Below are 14,401 nucleotides of genomic sequence, written 5' to 3'. Positions count from 1 at the left end.
CTGTTGGTGTCTGAACTTTTCTGCCTCTTTTTCTGGTATACATCCTGATTCTCTCTCTCTCTCTCTCTCTGTATATATATATAGAGAGAGGGGGGGGGGGGGGAGAATGATTTAATTTCAAACTGTAAATCAGTGGTGACTATCCTTCAGAGTCCAGAGCCACATGCTATTATTTTAGACATCTCCAAAGCTGCAGAAAGCCACAGGCATCCTGTTGAGGCTGCCATGATAGCAAAGCAAGAGTAGCATTTCACTTTTGGCTACAGGTGTATTAAAATCTATTTCAGGTTGTATCCCTCTCTGCCTGTCTACAAGGAGAAGAGCATCACTTGAATCCAGCTTTTGTGGGCAGCGATTGCCTCAGGAGGCAACTCGTGTGGCCTCAAATAGATTGCCTTGAATCAAATATCACAAGGCCTGCTTTCTCTCAGTGGGCCTTTCAGGACTAATGCAATTGCTGTCCATTTCATCCAGGACTCTGAACATTCCCTGATAGGGATTTATATTTATTCTACTAAGAATGATTAGTGAGTCCAGACAATATTATACCATAAACTCAGAACTGCTGTTCAATCATATGAAATAAACATGCTGACAATATGACATTGTTAGGGCTAAATGATTTAATAGATTGTGGCCTGAAGTTGTTTGGGTTGTTTTACAATTAGGCCACTTTTATAATGCTTTGTCCTGTCATTTTCCAAAATGCTGGCTTATTCTTTTAATGCCATTCATCTTTACATCAATGTATTGGTTCTGATCTTGGATATGGAGAAGGAACTCTATATCTCAGAACTGTATAAAATTTTGAGATCTGCTTTAAAGTATTTTAGAACTCTTTTGGGAAGTATTATCTGTTTTTGGGAAGTATCTCACCTATGACATGCAAATATATATTGGGAAGAGGAAAAATGCTGCCATTCATTTTCCAAGATGTGATTTCATCAGAGCCAAAGTTTTAAAGATTTCAGGCTAAATCTCAAAACTGATTCATTATCTATTGATCTGATTTAAGTAAAAAGAAAATACATGTATTTTTTATATTTTAGTATATGCATATGTAGTTTGCAGTCTATCAGAAGTTATGGCACTGTTTTTCGGAAATCTGTTGTATTTTACAGGCCATACATTTTGCATCTTTTGTTGGAGTTAAAGGGTTGTAATTCAAAATAAGCATTTTACCCTATCATTTGTCTCAATGGTAGGTTGTCATACAGTTTAAATATATCTTATAAGTTTAAAATCCAGGAGAACAAAGTGTTTGGATTTAGAAAGCTAAGGTTTTTATTGCCTCATACTGTGCTAACATGCCACATTGTTATTATCTGGTTAGTATAGTTATTTTTACTATGAAAGTGAATTTTATGTGGAATAGGAGAAGGAAAGGTCAGCCCCATAAGATCAACTCCCATATACATTTCGAGCTAATTGGTCTTTTACAAAAGGACTAGAACTAAACCAAGATATTTTCCTGTGTGAATGAATATCAAATGGGTCACTTCACCCAAATCAAGGTGCATAGTACCTTGGCAGATTAGACCAAAAATCCCACAAACAATTGACCATATCTATAGCAGTAAAACGAAGTATATAACTAGTAATTTGGTGCTCTTTTCAGATGCCTAAAGATAGAGCTTCACCAGTATGTGCCACATTGCCTTTTCCTTTTTTCTGCTGTGTGTGTTTGTTTGTTTTTCTGGGGGGGGGGGGAGGTCTTTTTCATAATGCTTTTCATTCTTAGCCTTCTTGGCTAATCAAACTAGCCAGTGGAGGACTCGGAGAATTGTTTGCAAAGATAAATTCATCATTGGAACAAGGGACATTTCCATCCAGCCTTAAACAGGCGATAGTGAGGTCAATATTGAAAAAGGTGTCCCTTGATTCCTCGATACTAAACAACCATAGACCGATCTTCAACCTCCCCTTTCTGGGCAAGGTGGTCGCCTCCCAGCTCCAGGGATTCCTGGATGAAACCAATTCTCTAGACCAGTCGCAGTTTGGGTTCAGGCCTGGGTAGAGTACCAAGATGGCTTTGGTCACCTTGGTTGATGACCTCTGCAGAGAGCTAGACGGGGGAGTGTTACTCTTCTGGTTCTCTTGGACATCTCAGCAGCTTTCGATACCATCGACCATGGTATCCTTCTGGGTTGGCTTTCCAGGTTGGGTCTTGGGGCACGGCTTTGCTATGGCTCCAGTCCTTCCTGGAGAGCCGTTCCCAGACGGTGAAGCTGGGGGAGACCTGCTCGGACACCTGGCCATTGACCTGTGGGGTCCCGCAAGGTTCCATTCTGTCCCCCCAAGCTGTTCAATATCTATATGAAACCACTAGCTGAGGTCATCCAGAATTTTGGAGTTCAGTGGCATCTCTATGCAGATGACACTCAACTCTACTACTCTTTTCCACCAAATTCCAAGGAAGCCTCTCAGATATTGGACCAGTGTCTGGCTGCTGTGATGGGCTGGATGCGGGTGAACAAGCTGAAGCTTAATCCTGACAAGACAGAGGTCCTCCAGGTCAGTCACACATTGGATCGGGGCATAGGGTGGCAACCTATGCTCAACGAGGTTGCACTCCCCCTGAAGACACAGGTCCGCAATCTGGGGGTCCTTCTGGACTCAGTGCTGACACTTGATGCTCAGGTGTCGGCGATGACTGGGAGGGCCTTTGCACAATTAAAACTTGTGCACTGGCTGCAACGGAGCCTCTTGAAGTCTGACTTGGCCATGGTGGTCCATGCCTTAGTTACCTCTAGATTGGACTATTGCAACACGCTCTATGTGGGGCTGCCCTTGAAGATGGCCCAGAAACTAAAATTGGTCCAACGATTGGCAGCCAAACTACTAACTGGAGCGACTTACAGAGGGCAGTCAACCCTCCTGTTTAAGGAACTCCATTGGCTGCCGATCACTTTCTGGTCCCAATTCAATGTGCAGGTTATCACCTACAAAGCCCTGAATGGTTTGGGACCCGCCTACCTTCGCGATAACATTTCTCCCAATTAACCTGCGCAATCCCTTCAATTTTCGGGGGAGGCCCTCATCATGTTCCCGCCTCTGTCGCAAGCACGGCTTGTGGGGACAAGGGAGAGTGGCCCCTCGGCTCTGGAACTCCCTTCTCAGAGAGATCAGGCAAAGACTCACCCTGTCAGCCTTTAAGAAAAATTTAAATACCTGGTTCTTCCGGTGTGCCTTCAATAATTGATTATAATGACAACCCCACTCAGTATTGATAATCACTGTGCCCGATGTAGTGTCTCCTTGCCCTTTCAGTTGGTAATAGTTTTTCACTTACCCCACCTCCCAGTTAATACTGCAGCACCTTATTATCTACCTCATTAGACTTTTAATCATGCACTTCTCACACCTTTTCCCAGTTCTCTTATTATTTCAAATCGCTGTTTCGCTCTTATATGGAGGTTTTTATTTAATTACTACATTACTGTTTAAAATGGTGTTTTATTCAGTTTAAATGCTTCTCATTGATGATGCTTGTTTTGTTCTGAATGTATTTTATCCTGTTTTATTGTGGTTATTTGGGCTTGGCCCCATTTATTTATTTATTTATTTATTTACAGTATTTATATTCCGTCCTTCTCACCCCGAAAGGAACTCAGGGCGGATCACATTACACATATAAGGCAAACATTCAATGCCTTAACATAGAATGACAAAGACAAACATGGGGCTCCGAACTGGCCTCAAACTCATGACCTCTTGGTCAGAGTGATTTGTTGCACTGGCTGGAGCTGGTTGCTCAACAGCCTGCGCCACGGCCCGTGCCCTATAAAAAGCCCCTATAATCAAACACTAAACCTTCAGGAGAATCTGGGAGAGCCGGTGCTGTTTCAAGGGCATCCTTAATTGGCTCTGGCTCGGAGATGTCAACAGAAGGCATCTGGAAAGGAGTTGATTCTTGCTGACGTGGAAGAAAACCAAAGTCTTCTTCGTCCTGGAGAGTAATGGCCACAGGGTCAGGGGCCAAAGGTGCCCTAGGCATCACAATAAGAGGCACTGGAGCTGAGTTGATGTCTAAATAGTCCAAGGTCAGGAAATCAAATCAACAAGTCTATTTGGGGTTGACCCAAAATAATAAAGATAATAGGTCCAAGATCAAATCCACAAAGGTATTAGTAGGTTTAGAAATTTGGTCAAAATAGATTGGTTGTCCAGAGCAGCTAAGCATCATGTAATTGTTTGATTTATAGCTCCTGGTACAATTGCTTGATTTATAGCTTGATTTTTAATTCCTGGTTCAACTCATTACTTGCTCCTTGATTAAGTAATCTTTCTCGTAAAGACAATGTGACTTCCTAAATCCCTTGCTTTTCTGGTGTCTATCAACGTAGGCATTTAATTTTGAATTTACTGGGAGCTACTAGCATCAGTATCAGCCACTGGAATTTGCAAAGTCAGTGGTTGGTGGGAGTTGTTTACTCAGTCACTGGCACTTCCACCTGCTCATCCTCCTCACTATCTGAGCAGAACATGACAATAAACCCATAGAGAACCTGCCAAAATAATTTTGAAGGGGATATTTTACTCAAACTTGAACCAATATGTATACCCTCCCAAATATCCCATCTTGGCAAGAACAATTCTAATTAATCTTCTTCCATCCTCATTTCCCCCTAGTTTCTCTTTCCCACTCCCTCCCCCTTCATATTACTTCAGTTACTTCAGATTGAATTCAGAGTACAAACATAATTTGCACAATAATTCAGCAATAAGAGGAGAGAGCAACAGGTAGGAAGTTGCTCTTCCCAGTAAGCTCAGGAGAAAGAAAATTGTTGCAGCTCTCCTAACTTGCCTGTGCTTCCTTATAAAAATATTTGCCACATTGAGTACAATCTGATGTTTCTTGGAAGAGATTTTCCTCTATGAAGTATTGCAGGGCATGGAATAGGGATAGGCTAAAATCCTGTCACTATCACTTCAGTGGAACTAACAGATGAATAGAGAAGTATGTAAGATTGTATTCATGAGCAGCTTGAAGCACAAATAGTTGTTCATTAACAGTCATAGATCTACTAGCCTCCTGCATACTCTAACTTGCAGTTTTTGAGTTTAAATTCACACCACATTAAATGTAAGCATGATAACTTAAGAAACTACCATGGAATTGGATGCATTTTCATGAGAGAGAAAAGATACAATGCCGTCACACCCAGGCACCTTTTAAAGCTTTAAGATGTGCTTCTTCCTTTGCCCAGGTGAACTGTGGGGGCCTTACTTAGAAGCTCTGGAAATCCCAATAACCAAAGGCACTTCAGGTTGCAAATATAAACAGCCAACGTATAAAATCTTTCTTGCTTTTCCCCTTTAGTTGCTTGTTTAACTTCCTCCAAAGGCAAAGAGACCCTGAGATCTTCTTTACCCTAGCCCTGAGCGCTATCAGAAAGAGGTCTATCACTAAACTCAAAGCTAGTTTTTGAGGCGAAGTAGGTAGAACTTCTTCCAGTGGCAGAGAAATCCTGATATATTCTCTGCCCCAGTGCTAAGCTACTATTTTTTAGAAAGAGCAGGTCTTTCCCTATCTACCCTGTTTCCCCTAAAATAAGACATCCCCAGAAAATAAGACCTAGTAGAGGTTTTGCCGAATTGCTAAATATAAGGCCTCCCCTGAAAGTAAGACCTAGCAAAAATTTTGTTTGGAAGCATGCCCGCTGAACACAACACCAGAGCATGCAGGATAGGTAAATTTACATACCATAAAGTGTTGTACATGGAAATATTGTTAGTAATAAAAAAAATTCTTGATAGGATTCACAGTTTGTCTGGTTATGCTGGTTTATGATGGCAACTACTGTACAGTATATAAAAATGTTCATTTTTTTGTTCAACAATAAATGTGAATTCTTCTTCATGGAAAAATAAGACATCCCCTAAAAATAAGACCTAGAACATCTTTGGGAGCAAAAATTAATATAAGACACTGTCTTATTTTTGGGGAAACACGGTATGCTCAGCACTGGTTTTAAAGGCAGAGGTCAGTACTTACGATGACTTTGTCAGAGTTAGCCTGGCTTGGCCACACAAGCACATCTGAGTTCTTTTTTCTTCAGTCTAGAAGGCAAGAGGCTTCTCAAAATTGAGCCTTCTTTCCCCAGGAAAAGGGGCAGTTTCCAGAACAAAAAGATACACGTACAAGCTGAAAGCAGCAAAGCTTTGCAAATTGAAAGCACCAAAGGCCTGCATGCTGGTTGCAAACCTCTGTTAATGGCTAGCCATCAGGGTGCTGCAGAATCAGCAACAGCCCTGGAAGAAATGCAAACAGATGCTATTCCTACAACTATGAAAAAATGCAAACCAACAGATACAATGGTTCTCCTGTTTCCTAGATCTTTCCTTCTCTGATTAACTAGCTTGTACAAGTAACTGAATGTATAATGCTTAGATCTGGGTGCACCAGGCTTGCTCCTTTAGCTTCCTGTCAACAAGATTAGTCTGCAAACTTGCTAGACATTTTGTCTTGTATTAATGGAAAGAATAGGCTTACCTTATATAATCCGGATATTCTGGTTTATTTCAACACTAGATGTGAGGCATATTTGTTTAAATCAGAAAAGGGCGATTATAAGCCTTCCTGCTTTTGTTGGTATTACTCACTGAAACTGTCATCATTCAGAAATATACAAATTAAGGGTTACAGTGATTTGATTTCCCAAGATGCCACTTTCTATCTAACATATCCTTACCAGGTACAAAGCCTGTATCACTCTCTCTCCCCTACCTCACCCTAATACCATGTTTATTTTACAAACAGATGTGTTTTTTATTTTTATAGGCACTGAAAAATGAAATGAGCTTTGTCAAAACTTTCTCCCTCTACCTGTATTGTTGAGCCCCAAATGTGTTCAAATACTTTCCACTTGGTTTGTCTGCAAAGCAGTTCTTTCCGTTGGTTGTTAATTTTGGCATGTTGTGTGTAAATAGTAAAATATCCAGGTACACTTGGTTCCCAATAATTCCATTTTCAAGTCCATGTCTTCTGATCTTATGAAGATTTTACAATGCACCAGCGAACTAAAAAGCAAAACATATTTAATTTATGTTGCTTAAGACTCACTCCTGTATGCTGCTTTGAGGTTGATTAATTCAGGTTGTATTATAATTTCATATTATGTACTGAGACCAAACTATGTGAAAAAAACTGCAAATTAATCACAGTATAGAATATTTATACTGTGGCCAGTGTTTTACAGAGCTTGTTTACTCAATGTAAATACTCAAGAAGCAAACTACGTGAAATACTGTTGTCGACCGCGTTTTAGGGGATTGGGCCCTTAAGGAGAGACCCGATCCGGTCCTTGAGGGAACGGACCTTGGCGAAGCCAAAAGGAGAATATAAGCCGCAATACAACCTGAAGCCGAAATGAAGAAGGTCCGCCAAGGGTGAAGGAAAATCCGCCAAGGAGTCTTTATTGAGCAATTCAGCTGAAAAGGACGCTAATAGCGATCATTCAATCTACTAGCGTAACATATGTTTCAAATAAAGCCATATTTATACAATGTTTCGGTCTGACAGCCCTTTGAATTTCCCGCCCCGCTTCCCCGCCCATCCGATCGCGGATAGGCTGGGAGGTTGAACGAGGCGGGCTTTCGTTTCCCGCCTTGCCTTGCTGGCCCAATGGGGAGCCGCTTTTTGTCCCCACTCGGGCCAATCAGAGAGGAGGAGGCGGGAGCTATTAAAACAATGAAGTGACCGGACAGGAAATATCAGATTAATCCTGGCCCGGCCGATTTCTAAAGGAATTAATGGCACCCATCAAGGATGTCCGGGGTCCTGTCACGTTCACAGATTTTAGATATGTCTTTGGGGTGTCAGACGGGATGTAAAGAAGGGTGGTGATGAGCCGTCATTGACGGGCTCCACAGGGGTGCCTTCCTGAGGCGTCCTGGCCTGGGATATGACAATGTTTGCCTTGGGGGCGAATCACCTTTAGGAATTTGGTGACTCAAGCCCTATATTGTCCATGCGATCAGAATGAGATTGGATTAAACTGTGGCAGATTATCCTTTTGTTTTTGGGAAGGGAGGTCTAGGGTTCACGTTGGGGTCATAATATTTCCCATTTGATTTCATGATTTGACAATTATATGGGATAAAATGAAAATTAAAATAAAGTTGGAACATAAACCCAGCTGGGAAAAACACATATTTTCCGGGGATCCCAAAGAGTATAAATACATATAGGCAGATAGGTAGATTTCAAGGAGGAAAGGGAGAATCCATAGAGGGGGGGGGTTACATTGCACAAAGGGGAACCATGGATGATATAAACAATTGAAAACATTTGATAAGAATGAGGTTTACAACATCTGGGGAACCCAATATGGAAAGTCATAGGAGTGGAGTTCAAGCAGCATGATTTCACAATTCATGAAGTTAGCCCAACGATTAGAAATTCATACAACAGTGGGTCATGAGGGTGTCCAGGTACATAGAGTATGCAAATTCACAAATACATGAGGAAAAAGAGTTCATAAGGAATTCATAGAGATGGCATGGGGAAGGGGCACAGGTGGGTTGTAGTCTTTGGAAGTATAAGATTTCATAAGTCCAGGCATAGGTCTGGGGAAGAGTGTTCTTCTCCTTCATAAAATTATGAAAGTATGAATGAAACGTGGAGGGCACCCGTCCGGGCACCCCCTGGCAGCTGTAGAGAGGGTAAGGGTCCTTGGAGAACTATGTTTCCCCAGCGAGAGAGCGATCCCCCCATCCCCAGTTCACAGAAAGGGGCTAGGAATCTCTTAAAACCATTCCGCGAGTCGCGGGGAGAGGAAAGTCCGGGATAAGGCAGCAGTTTGGCTTGAAAGGAGCAGTCGGTCCCGTTTTGACAGTCAGCTGTTGAGGTGCCGAAAACTGGACCGATTCCGGTTCCGCTGGTTGTCTTCGAGTCAGGAGCCTTAGAAAGGGTTAGGACTAAAAGAGGAGCGTTCTAGGGGTAATTTTGATAGAGATATGAGCCGATTTGTATCGTCCGCCATATTAATCTATGGCGGAGAAACCTCAGCCGGAGTTAAAGGGATGGGAGAGAGAGAGAAATTGCATGCAAAGGAAGGAGTCAGAGAAAGATACAAAATAACCAGATAGAGAGTGTTCTTGTTAAAATAAATGCTACTTTTATTGGGGGATTTTGTTACATAGTTCAGGGAAGGGGAAAGTGAAATAAAAAAGATCTCTTAATAATAGTCTGCTGCGGTCCCGTTCCGTTCCTTTGGTGAGCGATCCACGGAACTCTCCGCTGCGTTTTCAGATCAATTTGAAAGCTGGGGTGACGGTCATCAATACCAAGACATCCATGATCAAGCTCAAAGGGGTTGGATAAGATCAAAAGAATGATGCTGTGGGATGAATTTTAAAATACTATGCATAACAATGGGGGAGGCTTTGTAAATCTTTTCATTGAACTGCATACCACCAAAACTGTATGGTCATTACTACATAGATGTAGTAAGTAGAGTGTGGAAAAATTATAACAGTTTTACCATCACTAGTACCTTTCCAATACTCTTAGCTTTACCTCCTCTATTGCTTTGAGCTTAAAAGATTGAACATTGCAGATCTTCTCAAATCTCCCAGCCTTCAAAAACTGTTAAAATACAGTTATACTTTATGCATGGTATTTCTTTATAGAGATTAACAATGTAAAAGAAAGAAATAGTAGTTTGCAAAATAAGCCAGAGTCTTATATAAAATGGATATTAGTTAGGAATTATGGCCTTTTTATGGTACCTCATATACTCATGTATGTGTCTAGAAATGTTAGTTAAAAATCACTAAAAAAAAACCTGTTCTGTATCTTAACTCTTATCAAAACAGGAACCATTGAATAAAGTGGCAAAAAGTGAGAGCTTAGTCCGTCGCAGGAAAACCTAAAAGAAGCACTGATCCCTCTAACTCTCTCTATGGTGGCACTGCTTCTGGTCTTTTTGAATTCCTGGGTAGGGAAAGGGCAGCAGTGGCTGGGGCCAACTGACTTTCCGAGTCGACACTGCAGTTTCCACCTGTCTGTAGAATAACCCTCAACTTATCCACGGTTCATATTAAAACATGTAATTTTGGCCTCAAAACCTATCCTCAATGTATACATTCGGTTGACTTATATATGAATATATATACACACACACACATATATACACACACACACACACATACATACATACATACATACATACATATACATACATACATACACATACACACACACACATAGTAATTTTTTTATTTTGCTATGCTTTCTCCAGATTTTCACATCTCATGGACCAACTGTAATTATGCCAACATGGTTCTGTTCCCGAGAATGGTTTTGTCATGTGGGCAAATTCGATGAAGGAGGAAAGGTAAGCACTGTTATACATATTGCCACATTTAAGACTTTGAGTACCTTCACAACATTAATTGCTGTAATGTCTTCAGAGCCATGAGTTTTCATTTGTTTTGAACAGCTATTTCATTTAACATTATACAACATTAACCAATGTCACTGCTTGGACATTGTGTAGGGAGCTTTTTTTTTTTACTTTGGGGATTTATATTTTTTCTGAATAGCTTCTGCTTAGAGCCATAGAATATAGTAATAGAAACAAAGAGTTGGAAAGAGCGTTGTGGACCACTGAGTCCAACCCCCTTCTCAATACAGGATCTCCAGCTAAAGCACCCCCAACATGTAGCCATCTGGCCTGTTTTTGAAGATGTCAGATAAGGGGACCCCATCACATCTCTGGGCAATTGATTCCATTGCCAAACTGCTCTCAGTGTTCATAAATTCCTTCTAATGTTCTGCCAAAATCTATTCCCCTATAACTTCAGACCATTAGAGTCAACCCTACTTTCTGAGGGATCAAAGAACACGTTTGCTTCCTCTTCTCCATGACAGCCATTGAGATATTTAAAGAGTGCAGTCATATCACCCCTCAATCACCAAAGTGAACATGCACAGCTTCTTAAACCTTTCCTCATGTTTGGTTTTTCATAAGTCTTGTCATCCCTGTTGCCTCTCTCTGAAACTATTCCACTTATCTATATCCTTAAAATGAGGTATACAGAACTAAACACAGATTATGCTTAAACAGCATTGCTTTGGGTTAGCTCTGTACCAAGTTTGGAAACACCAATTAGTTCAAAATATAGCAACCAGGTTGGTTATGGGTATATCTAGAAATGAGCACATCACGCCTATGGTAAAATCACTTGAGTAGTTGCCAATTAGTTTTCAGGCAAAATACAAAGTGTTAGTTATTACCTTTAAAGGCCTGTGTGTTTTGGGTCCAAGTTGTCTGTAGGATTGCTGTCTCCCATACATTCAGGTCCTCTGGGGGACATTTATGTCAACCAACCAGGACTTGACTGGCAAATGTAGCCCTAAAAATCTTTTTGTTGGTCACCTCTAGACTGTGGAATTATCTGCCAGAGAAAATCCAACAGCTAAATTATCTGTCAGAATTCAAAACAGAATTGAAGACCTATCTCTTCCAGCAAGCCTACCTGGTCAATTTTAAACTACAAATTTAAATTTACATTTTATTGGTATAAATGATTTTCATGTATTATATTTTAGGGTCTATGCTTTTTAAAGCCTGAGTTGACATATCTATAGGTCAATATAAGTACTATTTCTTAACTCTTATCAATAAAGAAACCATCTCTAAGTCAAATGGGGAAATTCAAGAGTTTAGTCTATTCCAGGATAATCTAAAAGTAGCACTAACCCCTCATCAGTCTCTGCCGTCACAATGCTTCTGGTCTTTTTGAATGCATGTGCAAGAAAATGACAGTGGCTAAGTGTTCCCTGAAGCACTGGTACTTCTCATCACTACAGAATGATCCCTGACTTATCTATGGGTCATAACAAAATCCATAATTTGGCCTCAAAACCTATAGTAGGTAAAGGTTTCCCTTGACATTAAGTCCAGTCGTGTCCAACTCTGGGGGTTGGTGCTCATCTCCATTTCTAAGTCGAAGAGTCGGCATTGTCTGTAGACACCTCCAAGGTCATGTGGCCAGCATGACTGCATGGAGAGCCGTTACCTTCCCACCGGGGTGGTACCTATTGATCTAATCACATTTGCATGTTTTTGAACTGCTAGGTTGACAGAAGCTGGGGCTAACAGCGGGCGCTCATTCCGCTCCCCGGATTTGAACCTGCAACCTTTTGGTCCACAAGTTCAGCAGCTCAGCGCTTTAGCACACTGTGCCTATACTAGTTAGAAAACCACTGGAGAAGATGATTCTGGAAAGGGAGAAACAAAATGATGGTGGTCCCAGTCAGAGGAAACCAGACTTTCTGTCTCAACTCTCAACTCTCATTTATAGACAGGCTGGTGGTGGAAACCGTTATGAGAAAGCTGAAGCCAAACAACAATTGGTCCCAACAAGTGAGGCTCTCTTATCTCTCTCTGATTGTAGTCAAGAAGAATATGACATTAGCCATTATGATACAGAACTGGGAAGAATACCTCAGTAATCAATGCCTACATTACATTCATTCAGTAAGCTGAAACAAGTTTTAGACACAGTACAAGTGTACAGTTCTTATTTCCCAGAAAGTTTGTCTTTTGAGGACAATAGAATTGTGTGTTATGATTTCACTCCTTTTTTCTTGAAAGATTTGGGGAGCAACCATAATTCAGTGCTAGAGCACTAACTTTGGATGCAGAAAGTCTGTCTTTAACCCAGTACTGGTCTGTAAACAGATAGAGAGTCCAAATCAGTGTAAGACAGTCTTTCATGTTCCTTAGACTAAGAATAATATACCACTACAACATAAAAGACATTATAATCATAATAAAAGAAGGTCTGATCAGGTTTGCCATATTCCATCTTAAGAAGTTATTTCCCTTCTCTCTTTTTATATCTAGCAGAATAACTTGTAGGTGTCATATTGCTGCCAATAAATACAAAAACAGACTAAAATGTCTGCATTATAGTATTTCCATGTGCCAAATAGTCTCCATAGCAGCATCCTGCTTTTCTCATTTGTGACTAAAACTGTACACCTGTTCTTCAAATGTTTGAATATAAGGCATACACCAGAGACACGAATTAAAGATTGTATTACACAATATACTTAGAATGTACAACAAAAAGCTGTTTTTTATATCATCTTCTGTGTCTTAAAAAAAGAAAACTGTAGAGGGGTAGTGTCTATTGCATGCCTGTGTGAACAAATATACCAGATGTGTGTTGTCTCTATGTTGCTTTTACTGGAATAGTTCTGTGGCATCTTAAAAAGGCAAACAGATTTATTGTACCATAAGTTTCATGGACCACTTAAGCAGTTTCTAATCCACAAGTGCAAGAATGCACTTAATGCATTTATTTATGTAATTATTATTAAATACATTTAACAACAATAACAGTAACAATAATGGGGTGTTGTGTGGTTTCTGTGTTGTATGGCCCGGAAACCACACAACACCCCAGTGATCCCAGCCGTGAGAGCCTTCAACGACACAGTAACAGTAATAATAGCATTTATTAATGCATACATGCAATTCATGTTTTATCTTTAAAGATTGTTTGTTTGTTCCCTGAGATTTCTGGCACACTCATTTTGTTTTCTGAAATAAGTAGGAAGTTTTCATGGAAAATTGGAGATCTGTTATGTAGAAGTGATAATGTCCTTTTACTCATTTTCTTGTTTTGGAAATTTATCAAGGGAAGGAATGTGCTTTGTGCTATGGAGTTGATTGAGAAAACACAACTTTCACTTTACAAGAATGGTAAAGAGTTTATATGCTCTTGGCTGTTTCAAGCCCAGGCCTACTTGGCAGCATCAGGTAAATTCCAGAAGATCTTTCCACTACTATGAGATCTCTTGGACACTGCTGCCTTTTGTGCTGTGCTGCTATCTCATGAAAATTTTTATAAAGTAAGTTGCTAGTTTTTAAGGCTTTGATTCTTCACAAAATGTAAGATATCCAGGGAGAAAGCTTGAGGGCTCTGAATACATTTTCCCTTCTTTCCATAATGAGTAGAAATACAGTAATGTCTATATAATACACAAGCATATGCGTTTTTGCATGATTTATATGGATTGCCAAATTCAGATGTTTTTGGTTCAAGATTTCTCCACTTTTGTGCATAATATGGTGAGGAACTCACATAAATAGTAGAGCTTCTGCCGAGGAAAACAGTCAGTGCAGAATGAAGACATTGAAGTACAGTATGGCTCCCATATCTGTGGATGACCTCCTTCTTCTCCTCATTTACCCTGTTCTCCGCTCTTAAATGAGAGCAAAGTAGCTCAATATCCATGGTTTCACTGACACTTCAAAGACAATACCCCCTTCAAAAAGTATTTGTGGACCTCCCTAGATTCTCCAGTGCAATTCTGTGGCGTACTTCCAACTCAAGGATAGTCAAAATATTGGGTTCACTATTAACTACGGTTTCAGGT

The 14,401-nt window shown here is 40.4% G+C and overlaps 1 protein-coding gene across 1 annotated transcript in view; it reads left to right on the top strand.

Annotated features, from left to right (window-relative positions):
• The window catches only part of b3gntl1 (UDP-GlcNAc:betaGal beta-1,3-N-acetylglucosaminyltransferase like 1), a 233,686-nt gene that overhangs the window by 141,876 nt on the left and 77,409 nt on the right, over positions 1 to 14,401 (top strand). The window contains exon 7 of the mRNA XM_062969378.1: positions 10,248 to 10,343. Within this exon, the coding sequence (XP_062825448.1) occupies positions 10,248 to 10,343 (96 nt within the window). The remainder of the gene's footprint in view (positions 1 to 10,247; positions 10,344 to 14,401) is intronic.

This window comes from Anolis carolinensis, chromosome 2 (genome assembly GCF_035594765.1).
Source record: "Anolis carolinensis isolate JA03-04 chromosome 2, rAnoCar3.1.pri, whole genome shotgun sequence".
Classification (NCBI taxonomy): Eukaryota; Metazoa; Chordata; class Lepidosauria; order Squamata; family Dactyloidae; genus Anolis; species Anolis carolinensis.
The sequence above is the reverse complement of the archived record's forward strand: the minus strand, read 5'-3'. Positions and strand labels throughout refer to the sequence as shown.